This window comes from Struthio camelus, chromosome 1 (genome assembly GCF_040807025.1).
Source record: "Struthio camelus isolate bStrCam1 chromosome 1, bStrCam1.hap1, whole genome shotgun sequence".
Classification (NCBI taxonomy): Eukaryota; Metazoa; Chordata; class Aves; order Struthioniformes; family Struthionidae; genus Struthio; species Struthio camelus.
Genome location: NC_090942.1, coordinates 163,292,845 through 163,319,212, shown reverse-complemented (window position 1 = coordinate 163,319,212; position 26,368 = coordinate 163,292,845). Strand labels below are relative to the sequence as shown.

General features: G+C 36.4%; 1 protein-coding gene across 1 annotated transcript in view; it reads left to right on the top strand.

Annotated features, from left to right (window-relative positions):
• The window catches only part of ITGBL1 (integrin subunit beta like 1), a 144,745-nt gene that overhangs the window by 34,799 nt on the left and 83,578 nt on the right, over window positions 1-26,368 (top strand). The window contains exon 3 of the mRNA XM_009680118.2: window positions 24,598-24,744. Coding sequence (XP_009678413.2) covers window positions 24,598-24,744 — 147 coding nt within the window. The remainder of the gene's footprint in view (window positions 1-24,597; window positions 24,745-26,368) is intronic.

The window sequence follows — 26,368 nt, the reverse complement described above, 5'->3', positions numbered from 1 at the left end:
TATGGTCTACCTTACTAATTGCTCTTAAATTCCTCACTGGCTGCTGTATTTTTAAAATATGAAGAGAAAATTAATGCACCAGTGCACTTTATAAATAATTCTTGCACATTTAACTCATCATTTTCATCATTAGTCAGGAAGCAATTAACATTTTAAATGCTAATTTTTAGACTATTAGAGAAATATCCGCTCATATTAGACTGCTGAGATGGGAGCATGCCATGGTATATTATTATAGCATAATATGAAGAGTGTAGGGGAGAAAACTTCACTTACTGTATGTTTCAATTCAGTGTCAGCAAGAGGTAATGCAATGTACTTCTATAGAAAGCTGGGAGACTTATTTTAACATCTGGTAGAAAATTAGCAAAGCAGACATACGTACAATGCCTTACCAGGGGGGAAAAAAAGTAAAACAACAAGCAAGTTTTTTTGAATGTCACAGTTGTATCTCTTTCTTTTAAGGAGAATATTTGGATTAGCTCATCTTAGCACACTTAGGATTAGAAGTTTTTCCGTTGTTACCATTTTCCTGTTGTAATTGCACCAAGATCATATTAAAACAATAACACTTGGAGAACTGCAGCACTCAAAGACTAGAAATTATATGCAGACAGAAATGTTCATTGTCCGTACATCAGAAGGACTAGGTTTCCAGTTTACTCTCTTTGCTGTTGTTCATTCAAGTGAGCAGTGGGGACTGTGAAATCATACAGGACATAAGAAGCTTGCGTAGGAGGGCATATTTCAGAGAGAAACAGAGACAGAGGCTAAATCAGAAAATACTGCTTAGCAGACAGATAGGTGGAACAGGGCTTGAGACTTAGTTTCAGGTACCGCCTTTGCCAGTGCTTTGCTCTGTGACCTTCTGTCAGGGTTTCTGTTTCCAGAAAAACCAGGTAATGATTTGATTTCCTTCACAAAGCACTTTGAGCTTTTTGTCTTCAAAGCTCTGTATAAGAGCTAGACATAATTATTATTTATTGTTATATTAATAATAAGAACTAATTGCATATTTGTATCCTTTTGGACAAAGACAACCTGAAGAGAGTTACAAAAGTTACAGAAATGTATGTAGTATCTGTTTTCCTCCTCCTCTCTCATCCCTTTGAATGCTGACATACCTAATTTTAGAAAATGCTAGTGTTAGCTATTTAGACACAGAAATGTGAGAGAGACTTTGGTTTTTCTTTTAGTCATGCTACCAGTTATGAAAACTGGCAGAGTCCTGTTTTATTAACTACAGGAACAAAATGCATAGAATACCAGATGGTGTAACTTAGGACCTATATTTTGCCATAAGGCTTTTCATTTCCATTTTGCTAACATCTGTATAACACCTAGTCTCATAAAAACGTTGATGATTTGATAAATTTGCAGACTTCATGCCTACAGTTTATGGTACGGTCTCCATTAGCCCTCAACTCTCTCCTAGATTGGTGACAGAATTTGAAGTTATTGAAAATATCAAGCTTCTGCTTTAGCAGCAAAATCACTACTAACAAAATAAATTCAGTAATTAAAATCAGTTATGTCTAAGTCACGTAGACTGGTTATACATTCAGAAGGATGAACCTGTGTAGCAAACTGCTGGCAAATGTCCATCTAGAGGAATCTGTAATTGAACACATATCTATTTTGCTACTTCTGATCAGCTGCTTTTCAGAGATTACAGGCAGAGTTCACTGGGCTCCACGAGTGAGCACTTGTTACCGTAATGAGAATGAATCTGTCTAATGGGGCCATCTTTGTTCAGTCCGAATGCTTTCACTTATACCTGATTATAACTTATTTAAGGCCACCAGGAAATCTTTTGTTTTCTATTTCTCACAAAGGAAACACTGTTTACAATGTGACAAACCATTGTCGAACTGGAGTTAATGGGAGAGTGAGCAGGGGCTAGCAGTGAATATTTCCTCAAGGTTTCATGGACGTTTTCCACAAAACCTGTTACAAAGGATAACTGGTTCCCAGCAAGTGCTATTCAGATGCTTCTGCAAAATAAATAATTAATAAGCTATTCAAGATAAGCTATCTAAAAATAATCATTCTGAAATAAAACTTTATATTGAAAGTTTAGTAGGAAAAAAATAGAGAAAAAGACAATAAAAACTAACAACAGACAAAACCAACAGAAGTTTAACAAAGTAAAATAAAAAATGACCACAGAAAAGTATAAGTAAATCAAACTTGCTTTACTGGAGTAATTTCCTTGTCTAAAAAATAGGCATAATATTTTATTTACCTGATTTCCATAGCATGGTGTCTTGTTCAACACTGAGAAAATTAAATATTTTCTGAAACTGTGAAGCTTTACAAAAAATACGAGAAAACCAATGAAGGATCATAGCAAGCCTTAGATCCATTTGTGCAGTTGCAAGATTAAGTGCAAGAGATGACTTGTGGCTACAGCAAACAGGCTATACCCACGACTGATCCATACAAAAATACATACATTAAAAATAATTTATTCTTAGAAAGTGCCAAATTCAGATTATTGGTCAAATCAGCGTGTACAGCCCCCTAGCTTTTTTTACTGATGTAAAAGTCATGGTGACCTAACATGCTTTCATTCAAGACAAAAATTCCTTGAATTCTACAGATGAAGAGGCAGAACGTCCTGTCCTTTCTTTCTTATAGTAGCCTGTGAAGTTATTATATATTAACACTCATGGTAGGTTCGGGCTATCAGATAAGGAATTTCTTGAGACAGAGATGGGAAGCTAGTATTATGTGAGATGTTTTTATCTTGTATTGGTGAAATTAGGGTGGAATTGCTACTGAAAATAGCATTATTTTCCCCTCCTGGTGCTTCTTCCTTTCTCTGTGCTTCAAAGAGGTTGAATTAGAGGAGCAGGACGGAACATGCTAGCGCTGTGGCTGACACGTGATCCTTAGGATGAAATCCCAGCCTTCAGTTTAACCGAGACTTTTTCTGACAGTTTTCAACAGAAATTAAATCCATGCTATTGGAACTATGACTGCCCTTTGGCTTTGTAGCTTAATGTCATGTAGGAAGTTTTCTATGTTCAGTTTAGCTGAAGATCATGCAGATAACTAGTTTTTCAGCTTTACTCTTGGCACCCAAGTCTTGGTGTTTCCTTCTTACAAAGTGGGTTAATATGTTTAGAAGTATTTTTTTTTTTTGTTGATCTATTTTTGCCAGAAGCAGCGAAATGGAGAGATTCTGGCTGTGAAGCAGGGGAGGGAAAAATTCACAGTGACCCAACTTACAGCATGCAGAAAAAGAGATTATACTTGACTAAGAGCTGATTCAGTACATGGCCACAAACATAGTACATGGCTTTTCCAGGAAGTAGTTGGCTGCTGCACCTTGATCTCACCTTGAGCTGAATTAGAAACAGACTAAGGATCCAGATCTGTACTTCCAGCATTCTACAGTTTACAGTCTGAAAAATATCAAAATTGTATTATTATTATTAAAGAAATAAAATAGAGTTCCATATTTCTTACCCCACACACAGTTTAGGGCTTGCTTCAATTCCTGTTGAAGTAAAAGAAAGATACTGGTAAATATTGACATGAAATAATTGTCCTATTGATAAATTTCATAATCTCAATATAAAAACAACAGTCACACGAGGATGAAATTCACAGTGTAATTTGCATTGAGCTTATATATTTAGCATTAGGGTGATGTCATGTTTGTTGACATATGCTCCATGTATATCTTTTGGTAATTGTCCCAGTATGGTTAACACAGCAAGAAAGGAAGGATAAGTTTTCAGGAATTTTATTACATTTCAATACTTGGGATAGTAGTGTCAAATTGTCCGTGAAGTTACCTGTGTGATGAGGATAGCAGACTATCTTGTAGAAAGATGGAGAGAAACTGGAAGGATTAAGAAGAAATGTATATGATTTACAGATGACTGTAGAGAATTTTTTGGAAAAAAAGATTATTCCATACTGCTGTATTGTATTCACAGGAACTCAAATCTCTATTCAGTTGGCTTTTTTCTTCCACTTTAGGAAATTGTTCTCTGACAGAGGCCCGTGCTGCATGTGAGTCCCTAAAACACTAAGACTCTTAAGACCTCTTAAATGTAAGAGAAATTTCACAGCATTATCTGGACTGATAAAATTAATATAAATTATTTTAGGATATATGATTTACTATACCTGTTTTCACGTGATAATTCTGGTAAAAAGTTGTGTATCGAAGACAAAAACACAATCCTTTCCAGGAAACCAGTAAGCGGCATGACCACAGTCCTGCAGCACCCTTCTGTTCTGAACTTCAATATTATTTTAGCCCAACCCCATCCCTACCTTTTGCTGCACCATCTATTTCAATCTCCTTGTCCCAGCCTCACAAATATCCCTGTATCCTTTCCTCCACAATCTTGCAATGCTATCACTGAACAGATAAAGGCTTAGAATTAAAAGGCACTCTCTCTGTACTATCTAATGGCAGAGGTTAAAATTGCCAGACCACCTGGTCCATCTAGGAGACATTTTCTAAACATTGTTTTATGTTCTCTTCAGTTACAGGCGTTTTCCAGATCTCCCTTCATTCAAAAAATCTTCATTTGCCTTCATTTGATTCAAAAAATCTATATCCTAAAATATTCTAATATTCTCATTTTATCATCCGTAAAGCCTCTCTTGTTTATTAATACTTTTTTCTGCTGATGCTTTCCGTAGTCAAGCTGTTTGGTTTGTATTAGCAGACATTATTTTTCACCTGGATTTATCTTCTGTTGGACCTTTAATAAACATTTTTACTTGGTTAGCTCCCTAACATATTTCTGTATTATTAATTTTCTGCTTTACAGTCTGACGTTGTAAATGCTTTTACATTTGGTATGGTCTCCTTGGCATCCAGGTATGTTTGCATACTGTCTTTCCATTCTAAACATGTTTTTAAAATATATTTTTGCTAATATTTAATGAAATTTTGCCTTTGGGGGATGCATTCACCCCTGACTACAGGCAGCTGGAGAAAAAAAACCCTAAACAAACAAACATCCCTGCACACACTTATCTTTCGACATGTCCATCTATGTAAAGAGATTGTATATACTATTTGCGTGAAAGAAATTTTATGACTAAATACATTCTGAGCAGCAGATATATTTCCTGAAAGCTTGAAGCCTGGAGCAATTTATGGGCCTTTATTATATGTGCAGGAAATGGAATGAAATCTTGCACTTGTTGCTAGGCAAAGTGTGCCTACCAACATAGCACTTAAAAGTAATCTACAAAGATCTGGCAGTTTAACTAATACGAATACTAAAATGCTTCCAACACAGTTCAGTTGTGATGTATTTCTAAAATTATTTTCCTAACCAATAATTCATTGCCTGCAAAATGTAAACCCTGCTGCTTCTGTAGGATGTCAGCTCCATGTAGCAAAAAAATAAACATTTTTAGGGCTTTTTGCTAGGATGTGTTGAGCACCTCTCATCCTCGTTGATTTCAGTAGGAGTTAAGAAAGTGCACAAAAATTTCTCTGTAATGCACACAATTTGGCTTTTAAAATTAGTGTACTTATTAGAAAAGTATGAGACTGAGAAGTGAGAGGATGAAGCAAGGAAATTTAGCTAATATTTCGAATAAGTTCAGTGTTTGCTTCTGCTCTGTCACGTGCTGTGGACTCTGAGGTGAAATGGAAACGAATATGGGTTTTGAGGATTGGAGAGGTCACAGGAAGACATCTTTAAGTGTGTTCCTAAACCAACATAAACAAACTAGCTAGTAATCAGTCTTCAGTCTTCAGTCTCAAAGATTGTGTCTGAATTTTTCTGGATTCGGTTGGGCAATCTAGAGGTAATTAGAAACATGTGTGGTGATTTATATGTTCTCCTTATCTGACTCTAAAGCCTTTCCAAGATCTCTAAAATACAAGCTGTCTACTTGGGATTAAACAAAGCCATGTTCTTACTGAGTTCATTAAAATACACCTTTTTATTGAACACATCACACTTTATTACACATACTTTTACTTAAAAATGCTGGTAATAGAGAATGTTTGATGAATTTATATTCAATTAAAGAATAAAACTGTCTTTATTCCGCTACAGACTAACTCAGTGTTTGATTGTTATATTACAAGCACATATCAGAGGTTCCAGCTATATACATTTTGCAGCTTTGATTGGCAGCTGTAATGTAAATGAGATTCTCTTTTGCTCAGTGATTGTCATTCAGACATTCTTTGCAGGGAACATGAATTTGAACTAATGGCAAGAAAATTAAACAGTTCCTCTATTGATTTGTTAATTCTTATTATTATAAAGGCATTTCCTTTAGGGAAATTGCATGCCATTTGGGAATATCTTCTGTAAGGCCAGAATTGGCTCCTGATGTGGTGGAATCTCATCCTTGTGACTGACAAGGTTAACTCTTTTCTGGCAAACTGTTTTTTTTTAAATGCTTTTTTTTGCTTTGGATTTTTTCTCCCCATGCATCTGTTTTCTTCCTCTTTCTTTCATTTCCTCCTGTATTTTGAGAATGTTTTAAGCACTATCTCTCTTTTCTACCGTTTCTTTTTCATTTTATGTATGTCCTTTGTTTTCAACTCTTGACCTGTGGTTTTGTTCCCTGTACCCCATATTGTATTCTAGTCTTTTTTATTCATGGATTCCTGCTTCTTTTTCTGTCCTTAGTTTCTTTGTTCACTCTCTAGGACCGTGTCATTGCTTATTTCTTCACTTCCAGGTTCCTTGCAAGTGCTGTATTTTCTTCTGTCCTTTGCCCACCTTGACAGCCGTTGTCCCCATGCACTTAAAGCAACTCTGACTTTTTATTTTCCATTTTTTCTCCCCTCCTCCCTTCCCCAATTTTTTATGTTCTTCTTTAAGCCTATACTTTTATCTTTTTTTGTATGGGGAACACTGACTGAAGATATTAAATACTTAAGAAGAAATATGTTCCTCTGAGATTTTAGTATTTTAAGTACCCTTTGCAAAGTAATTGTGTCGATCTGTCATTCACATTTGTTGCTCTAAGCCACCCTAACCGGGCTTATACTTATCCATATTCATAAGTTTCATAGTGTTGACAAGAATTTGTTGACCTTGTCTAATCTATCTTTCCAATTGATCTACTTCATAGAACAAGTAACATGTCCATACTAAGCAGACATTATTAATTTCTGTGATAATTGATTTTCCACAGAGTGTGAATGCTGCTAGGGTTACACATTTGAAAAACTCTTAAAAAAAAAAAAAAAAAAAAAAACCAACAACTGTGCTGCTAAGAGGAGGAACTTGTATTTTCTTTATTTGTCTTTCAAAATACCATTTTAACAATGAATAATTTCATTATTCTTACTTTCTGTGATATCTCGTATGTTCTTTTTCCAAGTTAGTTTCTCTTTCTTTTTGTCTTTTCTTTAAAACTCTATTAATAATCATTCAATTTTCTGACTAGCCAAGGTCTTGCTGTAACTAGATGGGTTTGTGATTATGTCACGCTTGAAAAGGCATGAATAACCTGCATGAACAGAAGAATTATGAGTGCAATACACTTTATGTTAGAGTTCCTATTAGCATGTCTCAGTAAGAAGCAGAAATGCCTTGCTTTTATTCTTGATTTTTGAACTTTCCTTACTGGCTACCTTCTGGCTTTACTAGACCTTGCACCCTACGTTTCCTCCCAGAAATGTTTATAAAGTGTGCAATTAAGAGAAGGCCAACTGGAAAAAAAGAAAAAGAAATACTCTTCTATTATCAAGCCAGCGTGATGACACTTCTTTAACTGTTTGACTCATTTTTTTCATTATCTCCTTTAAAAGATTCATCATTTTCATCTCAAACTCAGGTTTAGAACAACAATAAGAGAGTCTTGTTTACTGAATCCCTAATTTGAGAGAGCTTTTTTGTCCTTCCTTTTCCATTGATTGCCACTGAACTTCTTAGGAATTTTCTTTTTCCAAATTTGACAGAAAATCTTTTTTGTATGCGTGCATGAAAAATTTGTTAATAAAGGCTATCCAACATCCTTTCTTGGAACAGCCTTCCTTTCCGTTGCTGTGTTTTGAAGATCCCTTGATCATTTCAGTAGATGAGAGGACTTCTGTGTCATGAGCAGAATAATCAGACCTGAGATTGAAATCAGACTTCTGTTAAAATTGATATGAGTGTTGACATTGACTTAAGTGGCCAGTGTATTCTATTTTATTCCCTGTTTTCAGGGTTTGTTCTGCATGTTTTGTTCTATTCCTTCCCAGCTGCTTAGTGTAAAAAGCAAATACACAGTGCAAGACCCCTGACTTACGTGATCTCGGTGTGGAGAAGAAGCTTGTCTCATTCTCTGCCACATAGATACCTTAGCTACATTAGCTAAACTTAATTTTTTTGCACATTTTCCTCCACATTTTATTCCCTCTCTGTAGAGCATGGGTGATTTTTCTGCACACTTTTGGGCATTATGAATGTAAAGGGACATATAAAACACCTAACAGTAGATCGTGATATATTCAGATGATATGATATTAGAACTATGTTAGTATTTGAAATGGAAGAATTCAGGACTCCACTTGAAATTACTTAGAATTTTGAAATGTACTTTTCCCTGTGCTTCATACATTGTCAGTAATGGAAAATGTCATTCAATTGTTTGATTTCTTTTTTTTCTTTTTTATTACCTCTACATTTAAATGTGCATCAAGGAGAATAAAAACATAAAGGGACTGATTAGTTCAATTACACCACCCACACCTAGAAATCGTCTTTTTCCTCTAGGACTCTGAAACATAATGTTTAATAGCAAATAAAACAATCTGATCACCTTTTATCCATTATGTTCTTCTAGTTTAAGATATTTCTCTGCTTTATTTCAAAATAAGGAATAAAAATAGATTTAATTTCAGTTTGCTAAGAATTACAGTTTCTGGTATTTTAAAAACTTATAATACTGTGCTGATTACTCTTTGTTTAAAAGGATGGTAATCTGTGCATGCCATCACAGTTGGAGTCGTGTTCCTACTTGCCAGCCATTTTCTCCCTATGAGCCAAGTTGTTTTTCATTCTACTCTTTAAGTTATCTGATGTAAAGAATAAATAATATCATAATGCCTACTCAGCAAGTATTGTGCATTGGTTTGTCTCTCTCTACATTGTCTACACTTGCCTTTAACAGGAAGGTCTGAGCGTATTCACTTATCCAGTTTTGGCAATGTGGCTGAGAAGCCTGATTATCTTACTAAAATGCTTACACTGGTTTTCAGAATGGGCTCTGCAGAGCTGTAAGGAGCCATGAACTATTTCTAAAGTGCTTATAGAAGGTGACTGAAGAAGACAACTCTAATATACATTTGACTAAAGATATGAATTTTCTAATCTTCTAAAAAGGGTGAAATGTCCACTGGAGAATATTTAGGGGTTTGTAAAACAAGAATAATGTGCACCCCAGGATAATTAGCAGAGAGAGACTTTTTGTTCCAGAAAATAGTCAGATCTACTTAAAATCGGAATCAAATCCAGCCATGCACTGAAGCCACCCGTCTCTTTCCCTTTGCCTATAGCAGAGCTAGAGGTGATTCAGCTTTTAACTTAACTAAGGAACTCAAGTGCATTCTCTTCAATAGGAAGAATTCAAAGGCCTTATACAAATTATTAATACACAGCTGCCATGCTAATCTGAAATGGTTTGATAATCCTCTCTCAATAAATATCTGAAAAAGTCAATTTTAAATGTTCTTTTAATCTCCTACTTTTCTCGGCTAGTCTATTTGCAAAGAATATGTAGTGATTTGTTAAAGAATCCTGTTTTGAACACCTTATTTCTGCTACAGTCTTTTCACTCATCCTCCTGTTATTCCACTTGCTTAGCCCGCCTTCTGAAATTAAAAGCTTGACTGAATCAAGTCACTAGATTTAGAACATTCTTAGAAGTCAGGATGCTACAGATCCAGACCTGACCTTTTCTGAATATTGACTGCAATTGCAATGTAGTTTAGCCTTCCGTCTCTGTTAGGTTAGGGGCAAGATTTCCAAATACTGTACAGCATGGTTTTGAAAGTGCATTCTATTTTAGTTTCATCACGCAGCTAGTGCAAAGCCTGGTAAATTGTCTGCACTTTGAGACTGAGAGAACTGTTTGTACTTTGGAAATTGAGAGAACTGGAGGAGAGCTGCAGGTGGTTTGGCTGGACCATATGAAGAAAGTGACATCCTGAGGCATATTCTAGGAAACAAGATCAGGCTTTTTTTGCTGAACAATAGATTTTTCTAAAAATTAAAACAATAATAACAATCTCAGAACAGGTTAAAAGTTCACACATATTTATCTTTTCTAAAAGCATAGGGAAAAAATTAGACTGTGTTAAAAATGATTAATGTTCAGAAAGCAAGGGCAGAAAAACCTAATACTTAGCAGTATAGTAGAAGAAGAGTATAGCCAAAATAAATCACGAAAAGCATTTGTTTAACATCTGGCAGTGCTGAAAAGAGTGGATAAATGTGAGCATAATTTAAGGTGCTCAGAATTATATTTCACATTTGACTCACAATCCGTATTGGAATTCTGGGGTATGCCCCTGTTATGTGTTCTTGGTGGTCTGATTTCTCTGTTATTTTCTAAAATGGGATTTAAATGTAGCTGCTTTTCCACAATAATGGGCAATTTCAATTATATGCAATGCTCAGTCTGTTTGTAGACATTACTGCAATCATGCACATGCTTGAATAACCAGTTTTATGCATCTCTTCCTTTTGTAATGGTTTTCTCTCCTGTGCTGAGAAGTTTTAGAGAGGTTACTGACTCAATTTGTGGGCTTACTAGCTGGTATTTAACAATCTGAATATATGCTGTGAGAGGCTATGGAACTGTCTTGTTCCATTTATAGTATTTGTATCAAGTGTGCATCTGCATTGTTTTGGAGAAAGAGGAACCAGATTTTCTACCAGACACAAGTCTGAAGGAGACAGCTAATGATTTCTTTATGTTCTCAGCTGTGAGATTCATAAATAACTTGAGAACTTTCCTGTTTAAGCGAAGGACTGAAAAATATGTTTTTGATTTAAATCTGAGGAAACTCATTAACTCTGTTTATACTTTCTTGTTGACATGCTGCTGTGCGAAGCACACCCACAAAGTGCTTATTTTAAACTGAGCTTAACAAAAGCTGAAGGAAGAATGTACAAGTACATTCCTTAAGTTGCTACATATGTAAAAACACCATTAAATATAATTTTTATCTGTTCCAGTTCACTAACTGTACTTATCATGAAGAGTTATGGAGAAATGATGCTTTATAAAGCATATATACAACTTTGAAAGCATACATTAAAATTTAATCTTTGAATAGATAACACTAAATGTAATTATTTCAAATAAGAAAGTATATCTTCTCTGGGATCCTTGGTTTTAAAAAAGTCCTAGGTTCACCAGTCCATCATTCCTTAAGAACAATTACTGAGAAATGATAATTCCTCAAGATGCTACTAAATTTCACTTATGTTTAACCATTGTGGGATGTTAATAGTTGTTTTATCGGTAGGTGCCCCCTTTTCTCCTCTCCAGCTCACCATGCAAAAGCGATTTAGCATAAATTTGGTAGCTTCTGACTCAGTGGTGACTATCTAGTCATAAAACAGTCTTTGTGCAGTGATTTAGCTTGAGTTAGGAGTAGGTTCTTCCGTGTGCAGCTCGTGTACGGAATGTGCCGGTTTTGTCATTTTGACCTTTTTGGTGCTAGGTTTACTACGCTGTGAATAATATCTAAGACTCATTTTTGTTCTCTTTTAAACTGTCTTACCCAGCTGACTTGTTCCATGTAATATTTAGGTGACTGTCAGCTTGTTTGACTAGCTGCTAACCAGCAAACTTTATGAGGTCTTTTTTTTTTTTTCCCCCAGAACACTAGAGAGCAATTGTAACTTACGAGTGATAGCGTTTGTTATGGATCCTAGTAAGACAGGCACTCAGGCTCCATAAGGTATTGATTAAAATACTTTTTGTTGGCGATAACACGAAAAGGGAAAAGGGGACAGCACAGATAATCTTATGACCCTTCAGATGCTGGGTACTCCAGGTCGTGTAGCGTTGGATGGTCCTCTCTCTAGTCAGGGCTTGGCACACTGTGCAGATCCCATCCGTGGTGAGGTTTGCCAACATTATGCTCCTTAGAGCTTTGCAGAATTTTCTTAGAAGTAAACAATTTTATTCATCATTTCTACTGTCAAGTAAAAGGATGTTCATATACTGCTTTACTTTAATGTGAAGGCAAGGATATGCAGGCGGCATCATTGCTAGGTGCCAAGTGGGAGCTGCCTACAGGCTTTTCCTTTAGGATTAGCTGGCTAAGTTTATCCTCTGGCCAGGGATTATGTGTAGCACAGCACAGGCCTGAAGGCCATCAGATGGGTGCAGCATAGCTGAGCACAGGCCTATGCCTTCTCAGGTTAATCCTTTTGTAGGTCACTAACTCCTCGATGTACAAAAGTCTTCTGGGTGGGACCATGCACTAATTTATCTTCAGAGATTCCTTCCAGCTTTCAGAAATGGTGATTCTTTCTGAGTTTTGAAGAAAATATTCACCAAGGCTAACAGAAGATAGTTGGAAGATAGTTTAAAAATTTCATAGCTGACAAATCAAATGTTCCTACTGCCAATGTGTTTGAGTTCACCAGTCCTTTAAAGTAAAGTTCATAATGTGGACCTATATTCTGCTTAGTGTTTGGTACTGAGTTAATTTTGAATATGCTATGTGTACAGCATAGCTTTGCCCCTAAAAAAGTTTCTGACTTTTTTTGAGTGATCTGGTACACTGGGCACTTTTAAAGTTAGTTTGTACCTAACCGGATATATTTTAGCTGTGTAGTCTTTAGCTAAGACTCTTTAACCTCTTCAGTTTAGTGAGTAAGGTTTTACGGTTTAACACAGCCTTTTCTTCAACTACCAGTGATGAATTAGGAGCAGCTCTTCCCACAAAATATCTTCCAGTATCCTAGCTTTAGAAATGGTTACTGTACTACAACCCGTAATTGAAATTAGATAGCTGATTTCTTCTGCAGACTGTTCTCACTCTCTGCATTTGAGTAGGTAGGAGCAACTTGGCACGCTGAGGGAGTCCTCCTTCCTCTCTCATACCCCGCGTTGTTACTTACAGATCGGAGAACCGGTAAAGCCCTCTCCGCCTCCTGTTTTTTCAACGTTTCGTATGTAATACTAAATTGTAATAAAATCACTACACTTGTTGGGTAAATAATTTCTCTGCTTGAGCTACTTGGGAAAGTCCATCAGGATTTGAATGTTGTGCTCCTACCATTTAATTTTACAGGGGCTGAAAAAAAATGAATGCCGTTTTGCAAACAAATAGCAGCCCATCAAGAATAAGTTACCTCGTCAGCTGGGGGAGGCAGGGCTGGCAGCGGTTTCCAATTTTACCCTTTAGGGTAAAATAATCGGGGGGGGGGGGGTACTCCACAGCGCCAGGTGATTTTAGGGGGTGGGAAAGAAGCCATTTGGGTGGGTGGTGAGAGGTGCGAGCTGCGGCAGGGCGCGCGCGCGCCGTCTGGTGTCATGGCGCCGAAGAGCGCTGAGCAGCGCGGGCCAAGCGCCGGCGCGGCCGGCAGCGACAGGGGCGCCTGGGAGTTTGCGGACGAAGCCGAATTTCGCTGGAAACGTCCGATGTGTCGATTCCAGAAGGAGAAGTGCAATTCGGCACGCTTTTCTCCAGCGGCAGCCGTTGTGCCTGGCCTTTTCAGGTCACTACCTGCCTGTGAGGCTGGAAACTGCAGGTGTCCCTCCTCTCTCCTGTTGGGGCTACGATCCACAACGAGGGGCCTCGAGGGCCCTGATACAAACAAGGCTCCCAAGATGTCAGCGATGTAACCCCCACCAAGAACCAAGGACTCTGCTTCAGACAGTCTCTGATGAGCATTTCGGTGCCCACGGAGACAAATTTCAAGCTTTTTCACGCGTCTGTGGAAGCAGCCAGGGAACAGCGTCCCGGCCAGCCGGCGCTAGCTGAGCTGCCCTACGTTAGGGAGCCCAGATCCCACCCTGACCGAGGCCAGACTTGGGAGACAGGATTTATTTAAGTCAGTTATTTCAGCTCTTGACTATAGCAACACAATCATGGACCTGCTGGGTTATAAATCTTTTCTGTTTTCTTTTTTTTTCCTCCACAAGAACGTAGTTTATTTAGAGTGCCTACAAGCGTTAGCGCGTCCATATAGCGAAATAGATGGAGCTACTTTGTATTTTTCCTTCTTTGCAAGTTATTTCCTGGAAAGGAATTGCTCCTTCTCAGATATGATTTTGTTTGTTACGTGGAACAGCTTTCTCTACGCTGAGAAAGTTATGTACTAAGAAGTGATCTTTCAGAAAAGCGAAAGAATACCAGCTCTGTCTATTAAAAGATCTTCCTACTTCAAAGTTGATTATTTCTGTTCCTCAAAAAATGAGAAATCATTCAGTTAAAAATAAGTAAGGGATCTTACAGAACCATTTAATTATTAACAAGAAACCTTGACTCTAGACTGTTTTGATGGATAAAACTAATTTATCTCTGTCTCCCTGAGATATTTATATCATCTGTCTAAACAGCATGAATCACATTTAAAATTATATCAACTTGTGCCACCTCCGGGGTAACAAACTGGAGCTGGTTCAACTGAGTGTTGCTTTCCTTCGGTTTAATCATTCACAATACCTAATCAATTTTTATTACAACTGAGTCTGTTCACTTTACAGGGAATTTGAATTTGTAGCCAAGAGGGGGGAAAAGGAAATGACACTAATCAGCAGTATCATTTAATGTGATTATGTTTTGTATGTTTTCAGAACAGGTATGGGAAAAATGCCTATTGCCTTTGGTCCTTGAAGTATGTAATATAACTACAAATTCATTTATACTAATTACACAGTAATAAAATATGTAGAGCTTTACGTATATAAACATGAGGTGTTTATACTTCTCAAGTAAAAAAATTCGAGTTGTGAAAGACAGTTTGGTCTCAGAACACTGTCCAGTACATAAAAGTGCTAAAAATGTACATTTACACTTGCCAAGTGTTGCAACTGGAAATGAAATGAAATTGGGGTAGGGATCTTTTGAAATTCTCATGTTTTGCATGTTTTCTTTCTTAAACTATAATCAAAAAATCTTTCAAAATTTGCCATGAAAGGAATGTTCAAAAAAATTCAAGTCAACTGAAACTTTTTGACTTTAACATTCAAAAAAATTACTCGTGTTTTATTTTGCATTTTACAAGCAATCTAACAAAACGTCATAAAATACAATGTATTTAAATGAAGTAGCTGAAATGAAAATGTTCTATTCTGATAAGTTTTCTTTCTTATTCATCTTATCCCCTCTTTTCACCACTATCTATAACAACAGTTTTAAAACCTTGCAGGATATTTTAATGTTAGTACATTAAAACACTGAAAAGCGTTTTGACTTTCACTAGTCACGACATACATTTAATGGATATTTTAAATGACCGTGATATAAAATATAAAATATCAAGATTGCAATTATATCTAAATGAAATATATTTGGTAAAATGGAAATACAGTGAAGATCACCTGACTTCCCAATAATTGAACATATCAAGTGTTACATGATTGTGTGGAGCCTGTGACTATTAACTAGAGCAATGTTAGGCTTTAGCAGATGGATAATTTAGCATTGACTGAGGTGGAAATATGGAAACTAAAGTGGAAACTTAAAATGAAGATAACTTGTTTAGCCGGAATGGGAGAAAAGGGAGAAAAGAGACAGATCTGGATGCTTTTAGTGGCCTCTTTTGGTTTAGAAGTCTGTGTACTGGTGAATCTAAGAACTATCTTTTGCATTATCTGCTTCTATGGGCCATGGTGGGAGGGAACAGGCTTCTCTTTACTACCATCAGCATTATCTGTGTAACATAGTACCTTCAGTGAAGGTGATTTTTCAGCCAATTATCTTTTTCTTTCTTTTCAAGATCCAGCTATATCCTGGGTAGAGTTAGTCTTTTATAACCATTCCTGAAATTTAAGTTCTAGTCTTTGTAGTTGAGTTTCTGTAGACATAAGCATAGCTTTGAATTTCCAGACTAAGTAAAATCATCCATAATGAGCTCTTTGGACAGAGGAAGATATTTATAATCTCAGTAATGAATATTTTTTATTGATTCTGAAAACAAATTTTGATGTTTTTATACAGTTTTCTACTAATATTGTTCAATTAATTTAAATGTCAGAAATATCCTCCAGAGGACAACATTTTGATTTTTTTAATCCTAATTTAATTTTTTAGTCTCTTTCTATTTTTAAAGATACTGATTTTAAAGTATTGTTTGACCTGATCCAAAGTTTCTCATTTGTATTACTGTATTAAAATAACAGTTTTTATTTAATGAGAGCACTGTACTCACAGCTCATGTATGATGCTGATGCTAACCTTAAGCACTTTCTTAAAATGACCTTCTGCAAATATTAATACTTTTCATCTCCTAATTGAGCAATAGTACCTTAAAATTAACTTGTTTGCACTACTTGCATTGGAATATGGTTAGAAGATTTTGAAACTGCTATTTTCACATTGACTTAAAAACAGAGAACACATGGAAGTACCAACTCCATATACCAACATTGAACAAAGAGGTTATTGCTAGAAATAATATTGCAGAGTGCGTATAATAGAAGTATCTTTTATACTTATTTGATTTATAACCTGAAACTATGATTTATAACCTGAAACTAAAGTAAAATCAGCAGCCATGCCCTCACTCCCACCTGTGGCATAATTTTTATATTTTAATGTGGGTTCTTGTAGGCTTTCTCTTTTTAGAACACTACTGAATAGCTGTTTACTAAAACATGCTACTAAGCAGTTCCTGAAGCAAGTAGCACACCTAGTGCAATAGGATGTTTTTTTCCTTTAGCTCCTAGGGGGCTTTTCCTTAAGAAGTATCTGTAATTGAGAGAAGATAATTCCATTTCTGTTTCTATCTGTTCTCTAGGGCTTCTGTTGGAGTTAGTGTTTCACACCATTTATAATGTTTTTATTATTAAAGTGCATCTAGTAGAAATTAAATTGAAATGGTTTGTCTCTGCTTTTTGTTTTAACTCTGAAAATCCATTTCAGGTGGACTTAAAGGGCAAGACGGGAAATAGTCACTAAACAGACCTGAAGAGACAAGCCGCAATGCAGACCCTGTGTGCCCTTGTCATAGCGCACATACCCACTCTGGGGCAGCAGGAGACAGTGACTCACTCGCTCTCCCAGGCTGCCCAAAGGCCAGCACTGCATGTTTTTATCCTTTATTGTGGGCTAGGTCAAAGTCTGGACTCCCTAAATAGAGAAATTGGCTTAACATGAAAACTTCAAAGTTCAAAGTTTCTTGCATTTTTGGGAATATTCAGATAAAGGTTTGGTTTCTTTCCCTCCCTAAAACCCTCTGGGCTTACTGTGTTCCTTTGAAAATCTTTGATGCAGTTCTTGTCAGGGCTGTGGTTTGATGATAAAGGCGTTCCAGCAACAAAATTGGCTTGAAAAGTTCCTCTAGCATTAGGTAGCCTTTTTCCCCCCACTTCCCCCTATTTTTGGATTTTTGGTGAGTAGTTTCTAAACTCAAATTAATTCCCTTAACCAATCTATATTTTAGCACCCCAGGGAATTCAGCTGGCATAAGAAAAGAAACAAATCTCTGGGGGAAAAAGAAGCCAATATTTCTGCCAAAGCTACTACACTGCTGTACCAAATTTCATTAGGACCAAATTTCTCCCTAGGCTATACTGCAAAGATCTAGAAGACAGCTATGTTACACTGGAGACAACACAACACAACCAGCCAAGCCCATGACCTTAAGGAGAGATTCATTTCAAGTGTGTTGACATACAAAAAAAAAAAAAAAACAGTGAAACCTACTGTTTTTTCAGGACCTGCAAGAATTTTGGAACAAGAGACTTAGTAATACACTTCAGCTGATTGCAAGGCATAGTTATTGAGAATCTCAAATGCAGCTAAACAGAATAGGCCATATCGTTACTCTTATCCTACTGTAATCTGTTATATTATCACTAGCTCTATATTGGTGTGAAGTAGCAGAATCTACTCCACTAACAACGTGAAAGAAAGACATCCAGTTGGAAAGATCTATTAAACACATCTGTACTGTGTTGGTCTAGGTCAAAATTGGAGGACAATGTTATAATTTTATAATTTTTTTTCTTATTCAAAATTTTCACCTCTTGCAATTCAATCATCCTTCCTTGCTAACAGCCCAATTTAAAGAGGGAATCCGTAACAGCAAGTCCTTCACTTTTCTTCACCTATTTCATGAAGTGTTTTTCAGATTCGAAAAGCACTTCATGAATCACTCAGTGGCTGCTAAAAATGAATAATAATAAGCCCGATTCAGTTATCATGCCAGCTGCTGATTTCCTTCTGATGACTGACTTTAAGTTATAGAAGGGAATCCTTGTGCTAAGCCTTCTCACTTGCCTGTAGAAAATTGATTTCATTAAAATATAAGAATGGGAACTGCCCCCGCATGTGTTCTTACATGGAATAATTGGGCTTTAGTTATTAAAAATAAGTGAAAGTGAGGACCTCTGAGTGTATTCTAATGTCTGGTCAAACAGCCTGCATCTTGGTAGTCCAGTTAGAGACTTCTGTTGTAATGACCTATGCTATAACTAATGCTGTACAACCACATAAATAGTTATTCTACCAAAGGCAGTATCTCCATTAGTGTTGCTTAATGAATCAAGGATTTATTTAAGATCTTGATCCTTGCAATTGAGCAGCTACGCGATTATAGTTTTACAATTGCCCCTAGACAGGCAGTGCTCTTTTCATCTTGCTGAGAAAAAAGGCAAATGCAGCTTTTCCCTATTTATTTTTTTTTAACCTAGCTATTTCTAATCTTACATAGCATCTGAGAACTTCTTAAACATTAAGAAATTAGTCCTTACCAAAATTTCTATAAGGAAATTAAGTATCATTATCACCTTTATAAACAGAAAAATTGAGGCTCATCTCTCAGAGCCCTAGTGATATTATCCTGTGCTTGAAGTTATCCAGAAAATAAAAGATCCAAGAGTAGAACCCAGTTTTCTGTCTTTCAATATGAAGTCTTAACCTGAAGATGAGTCTTCCCTTGTTTTTCTTTTTGTTAAGTCTTCGTAAGAGTCTATTTTTTGTGCCCCACTATTGCTCTGTGAACAAAGTAATTAGATACAGATGTGAATACATTCACACGTGGTCCTAGGTTGGACAAGCATGGGAAGTAACAAAACAGGTCATTTTTCTGATTGCATGTATTGCCTGTGAGGAACTTAGTAACTGATAGGATGTGCCAGAGCTTTGAGTTACTGAACATTAGGAGAAATCAAAAAATGTAAACTCAAACTGGTACAAAGGGACAGAGAATCGTTTCCAGTGGGAGGCACAGAAATAGCAGTAGCACTGCAGAATAGTATAATTCCTATAGGAACATAGAAAAGAAAACAATGATCAAATGCTTTTCCTGCTGTACCCAATAATTATGTTATATACTTGTTTCCATAAATTGTTTGAGATCAACCTATAAAGCTAATATCCTTCTTCTTCTTTTGTATTCAAAGTATGTCAGAATATTTAGAGGCTGATAGAGGTTATTGTATAGACAAGGGAAGCAAAACAAGACAAATGAACCAATGCTTATTTACATGCATACATGTCTAGTGATGTACCAAACTCTGAAGTCAAACCTCTTACCTTTGTGTATCCTATTCAACATTGTATGCTTGCCAGGGGTTAATGAAGAAAGATGGCATCCTCTAAGGACTGTATAGCCCACACAGCTATACTCCGCATCTGGGTCACTCCGCAGAGGTGTCTATCATGATGTATTACAGCAGGATCCTAGAGAGATCAGGTTCCCAGTTTGGTGTCCCAGATACATACAGTTCGAATGGGTCAGATCTAGGTTTGGAACTTTTGTCAGAGATTTTACCCTTGCTTCTTTGTTTTTGGACCCTATGTTTTCCTACATGTAGTAGGAAAACATTTTTTTTTTTCATAAATGCACTTAGAATGATATTGGGAGTCTGAAGACAAAAATGTGCGATACCAACTAAATGAATGTGGTTTAAATTACTGTACTTTAGCTGAGATATTTTAACTCTTAGCCTATTGCAACCTTGCAAGTGGCTAAAATTTGACCACTATCTTCCTTGGAAAATGGCACTCATTCTTCTAAAGATTAGAGACTTTATGGTATTTTCCAGCATAAATTTACACTTTCATTTTACACACATTATGTGTAGCATTTCAGATGAGACTTTGCTAATACTTTGTATGCCTATGGATAAAACTTCAGAGAGTACATCAGGGGACCCTTTCAGCTCATGTCACATAGTCTTTCTACAGCTTACATGGTTCTGTAGTCACTCCCTTCTTCTTGTTTCCAGTGGTGAGGCCTTAGCCTTTAGCATCCTTTACTAGTTTCTGGTATGTGACCTTGCACTACAAACTGCTAGTTTCAATCCATTTTGATTACTTCAGACCTTCAGGCTGTCGGTTCAGTTACTTCTATATGATTTTCGCTCTTTATGTTTGTACTGAGGCTTTTCCGTTTTCTGTCATTGGCAAATGTTTTTAGTATATTCTAAATTTTTGTACTACCATCATTAATATACAAGTTTAATCCAAAAAGCTGATCACCAGTAATCTTTTTCCATCCTACTGATATCCCTTTTAGACCTAATATTGCTTACTTCCCTTGAGTCAGGTTGAGATTGTTTTGCATTTCTAGTGCACCTCATCCAGAATAATTTATTTTTCCTAAGTGGCACTGTATCCATGCTTACATCCATATCAGCTAAATTTCCTGTGTTCCCTTTCCTAAAATATTAATTATCTTAATAAAAAGAAATGCCAGGTTAATTTGGCATAATCATCATCTATTTTGGGATAAAGTCATTATTCATTTTATTCCATTTTTTATTACCTCAGTGTCTTTAGTTGTACACTCCTCCACAATTTGTTTCAAATCCTTGCATAGCTTGTGAGGTCAGAGCTGCTTCTTTTTAGTTGCCCAGATCATATAAATCCCTTTTTCTTAAAAGGAAAAAAGTGTTAAGTTTTCCATTTTCGAGACATTCCGTTGCCAGCCTGATAGATTCATTAAAAGTCTTTGCTATTAGATTGGTTTTTTTTTCATGTGAAAGTATTTTAAGTACTCTGGGTTGGAGATTATTGGGTCCTGCCCTCCTGGTCTAGAAACTTCCTTAAAAACAGTTTTATGTCTTTGTTTTGTTCTTATCTTAGATGAGTAATTTTCATTTCTGTAGTCTCTATCATTAGCCACACTACATTTGCTACTGTAGCCAGCATCCCCATATTAATTTTGCTTTGGACTCTGTAAATTATCTTTAATCTTAACTTCTCTTTGCTGCTCAGTGAAGCCACTGTTTTTATGTTTTCTTTTTATTTGGATGGTGAAAGTACATTTTAGTACTTGTAATTTTTGCAAGATCTGACCCTGCCTAACATTTTCCATTTTCACTTTCTCCGTATATTTTCTGACATCTGACAACTTTCTTTGCATATTAGCCTCATTTTCCACCCCAAAAGCTCTTTGCATATAAGCTTTGTGTATATTTCTAGATATATTCTCTGAGGTGATTGCTCAGCTAGTTAGAAACGAAGCCCTTTGTTAAAAAAGCTTTTCTCCATATTTGAAGCTGCAAATTTCTCACAGCCTACAGCCAGAACCTTTTTCTTAGAGGGATTCCAATCCTTCCTTGAGTCTTCACCATTTCCACTATTTTCTGAATTTTTAAAGTGAAATTCTAATTTATTTATGTTTAGCAACTTATTTATGGTACAGCCATTTAAAAAAAAATGAACTAATGTGTTATCACTGACTTTGAGACATGTTTTTCTTGACCAACTATTTAATAAGGTTTTGTAGCTCAGTTTTCTGGTATTGTGTTTTGCATCCTCAGACATCTGGCTCCTATGCTTAATAATAGGATTTATATTCTGGGAAGTTAAAATATCACATCATAGCTTTCATAGTGCTATTTGCTTCTTATTTACTGTTTCATAATATTATTTGCTTTCTAAATAATCCAAAGTTCTATATCCAATGAAAAGGATCTCAGACAGACTTCTTTGAAAGTGATCTGAAACCAGCTGGACACCTTTGATGCCCTTTCTAAATCTCTTACAGTCTATCACATACTTAATTTATCATCCATCACACCCCTGTTTTTGCCCTGAGGAAGGACCATGTGGTTGGTGCATTTGAATATGCAAAGTAAGCAAGAAGAGGGCTTCTGTATCCACTGACTTGCAGATCTACAGCATTGTATACATGACAAGAAAGATGCCGGGAGTTATAGAAGCTACTGAAGGTAGCTTTACCTTCTACAATTTAATATTATCCTCTCACCCAAATTTTTGAATTTCCTATGCTAGGAATATCTCCCAGTGAAAAAGGACAAAATGTTGCCTTTGCTTTACAACTTGAAAAACTATCCAGTTGGCAAAATTAGGATATTTTAAGGGCAGATTGTCATAAAGACAATCTTACAAATTCATATTATATAAATTGCTTGTGGTTGTTTTTGATTGCATGCAGGAGATATTCCATTATTTCTCCCAGTATAATTTCATTGATTTCAGTTTTATATATTTTTCTTGTTAAATAAAGCCCAAAACTGCTCTGCATGACTACCCTCATGGAAGTCTTTTCCTAATTTTCTTGGATTAAGCTGTATTAATTTTAAGTGAAATTATTATTTTCTTTATGCACCAATAAATTTAGATTAGAGCATCTCTAACAGAGAGATGTTAGTGCTGCTGGTGAACAAGAATGAACCAGCAGGGGCTTCTGAATTGCTCTGTCATTTAGGCATTGGAACAGGAAAATCTGTCCTCCTGCTTTTATTAGAGCATCTTTTCTTCATCAGCAGACATCAAACTGTTAAATCAGAAGAGTGCCTAACATGGAAAAGTCAAAGTTATTATGATAAGTATTGCTTCGAAAGAAGGAAAGTATAGGGAGATGTTTGTGTTTTGTCTTTGATTTTTTTAAAGCTCTCTAGGACTTTCCTTCATTTTCCAGAATGGCTTACACCATTAACTATAAGTGAAGCAGACTGCTTGCAATAGTAGCTTTTCAATTAAATATTTTGTGTCCCACTCTTTTTCTTCTCCTTTACCACTGGAGAGTCATTCAGCAAATTTTAAGAAGGCGACAGCTCCTGTTTTAAAACAAGAACTAATGTGAAACTCTCTTGTGTTTCTAAACTATGTTTTTTGAACTATTGAATTGTATCTTGTCTTAGGACCATCTTGGAAGGCAAACAAAATTTTCTTAATCAACAAAAAGATACTACTCTTTCTCTTTAAAACTTTTTATTTTTACTGGTATTATTACTGGTAGCAGACTGGGTTTTTATTTTCAGGCAGTTGATTCTACCTGCAGGCAATAGATGCATTTAAATTAGCCTCTGTTAAGTTTCTATTTTTGAGGCATAGTGATTGGAAAAGAATCTTCTGTCAATTGGGTATACATTCAAATGGTATTTATTTTAAAATTGAATATTCTAGATTAAAAGTCTTACGAATGTTTGCACATTTACTACCTAAAATTGTAAAGGAATGCTGAAGAATTAAGTGATACTAATTTGCACCTAAAGTTGAATCTGGAACATGATGCTTAACGTGCAACATAAATAGTGCAAATTGTCAATTCATCTGCATATTTGGGCATTTATAAAGAAAATTAGATAGATAGTTTTTAAAAACATGAACTTTCCTCACTATTATAAATCTTCATGCTATTAGACATATTGCAGATTTTACGCAATGTATAAGCTAGTTGAGAGAATCTTAGAATGCCATCTTCTACTAGATTGAGCAGTTGGCTTTGTTCTTTAAGATACTTCACAATTAGCCTAGCAAGCAGTCATAAGTAAATATAGTCCTATTAGGATAAAAATATACCCACGTTGCCAGTATTGTGTCAACGTTTAAAGACAAAATTAAGTCTTGCAGCAGCCAAGTGTAGGTGGGTGGGAGAAAGCTGGAGGGATTGATAGCCAGAGGAGAGTGCAGGAAGAAGGATTTTGCGCCTTTCAGTAGAGGTGGGAGCTGCAACCGCTGCTGCATGAAGGAGTTATTGCTTGCAAGTGTAGCTGGCCCTCTCCACACCCCTTTGCAGGGTTTATGCCATGACAGCTAATTCATGGGTCCTCAGGACACAGTATCTAGCTGTTTTTTGCCTATAGCTTGCCAAAAATGTGAAAGGAAACTCTCCAATTATAGTTTTATTGTGCGAATAATAGTTAACAGGGGAGAAAAACGAGAATGAGAAAGAGGTGAAGGTAATAAAAAAGCCCATTGTTCATACGGGATGTTTTAGTTCTGTATTCCTTTTAAAAATAGGCATTTGTATGTAGACCTATCAAAATGACATACATTAGATTTCAAAGTCATGGAGATTTCAGTTGTCTCTTTGTATTTAAGATACCTATTCATGGCTATTTATAATGCACATGAATGACTGCAAGTTAATCTGTTAATGATATTCATTTAAAATTATAATTGATGGAATCTATTTTAAAAATTGGATTAGAAAATAAAACTTTCTGAATGAAAAAAGGACTTGACACACTGTTTTCCATCATTGCTAGGCCATGGGAAGTGTGACTGTGGGAAGTGCAAATGTGATGAAGGCTGGTATGGTGAAGCTTGTCAGTATCCAACTACTTGCAATCTTACACGGAAGAAAAGCAATGAAATGTGTAAGAATTCTCAAGATATCATCTGTTCTGGTGCAGGTAAGGTGTCTTTTGTTGGTTTTGATGGCTTTCCCTGTGTTATCTTGAGCATCACTTTTATAATTAAGAGCCTTGTAGAGCATATTTTAAGAGACTGAGAAATAAGTGTACACACCCTAAAATGCTAAATTTTCCTATAGACCTCTTCATGTTATGTGCAATGATTCAGAATGCCTACTTTAGTACTCTAGTTTATCCATAGCTATTTCAGATTGAAGAAACTGCAGCTATGTCAAAAGGCTGTGGTAATAGCATTAATACAGAAAGAGACTTAGATTTTTAGGGGTGTGTTAATAGCATGCAAAGGTGGCAATTGAAAATATTTTTTCGGGACATTTACAAACTGTACAATTGTTTAAGACATCTGCGAGCTGTAAAAATGATTATTGAAATTTGCAGTTGTGGGAGATTTGCTGAAACATTTTAGTGGGGTACTTTCATCTTCACCTTTCTGATTTCATAACTCTCTTTTCTCTCATTGTTTAATTTTACAACTCATGATAACTAAAATAGGAATTCCTTTTCTTATCAAAATCAGAGGAAAAAGAGAGAGCCTTTTGGAAGACTTTGCCGCACAACCTTAAAGTTTCAAAGGTCATTTGCTACCAGTCAGATTTGAGACAAGAAACTGTCTTCTAGTTTTACCAGGCAATAACATTGATCTGCCAGTGAGAGAATTTTTCAGGAACTCCACTTCTGCTCACTATTGCTGATCTTTAATTTATGTTTTGGTCCATACATTTGCATACAACTACATTTCTCATAGGATAGTTGTTGACTTGCCTGGCATGAGGAAAGACCTCAAGGGTTTGTGGGACTTGCTATAGAGAAACTAGGCTCTCACAGTAAGAGATGAAAGCAATTTAACTTAAAATTCTAAACCTAAAACTTACTGAGTGAATGATACATGTCATTTATGGCAATAATACAGATTATGTGCAGTTCATGATTTTTTGGCTAAAGAATGAGAGAAGTCTAAATGAGAAACTGATTGTCAAAAATAAACACAGTTCCTTGTGATCAACCAAAGTACTTAAACAAGAATGTGAAGACCTCTTTTGCTTTTCCTCTTCTTGGCTAGAAGTGGCCCAGTCTGTTTATTGCTGAGTCTTCACTTCACAAAAGCAGCCAGGCTTTTGACACTGTCTCCCATCACATCCTCCTAGGGGAACTCAGGAAGTGTGGGCTGGATGAGTGGACGGTGAGGTGGATTGAGAAGTGGCTGGATGGCCGAGCTCATAGGGTTGTGGTCAGTGGTGCGGAGTCAAGATGGAGGCCTGTAGCTAGTGGTGTCCCCCAGGGGTCAGTCCTGGGTCCAGTCTTGTTCAATCTATTCGTCGATAACCTAGAGGAAGGGACAGAGTACACCCTCAGCAAGTTTGCTGATGATACTAGACTGGGGGGGAGTGGCTGACACACCAGAGGGCTGTGCTGCCATTCAGAGGGACCTGGACAGGCTGGAGAGCTGGGCAGAGAGGAACCTCATGAAATTCAACAAAGGCAAGTGCAGGGTCCTGCACCTAGGCAGGAATAATCCCATGCACCAGTACAGGCTGGGGGTTGACCTGCTGGAAAGCAGCTCTGCAGAGAAGGACCTGGGGGTCCTGGTGGACAACAAGTTGAA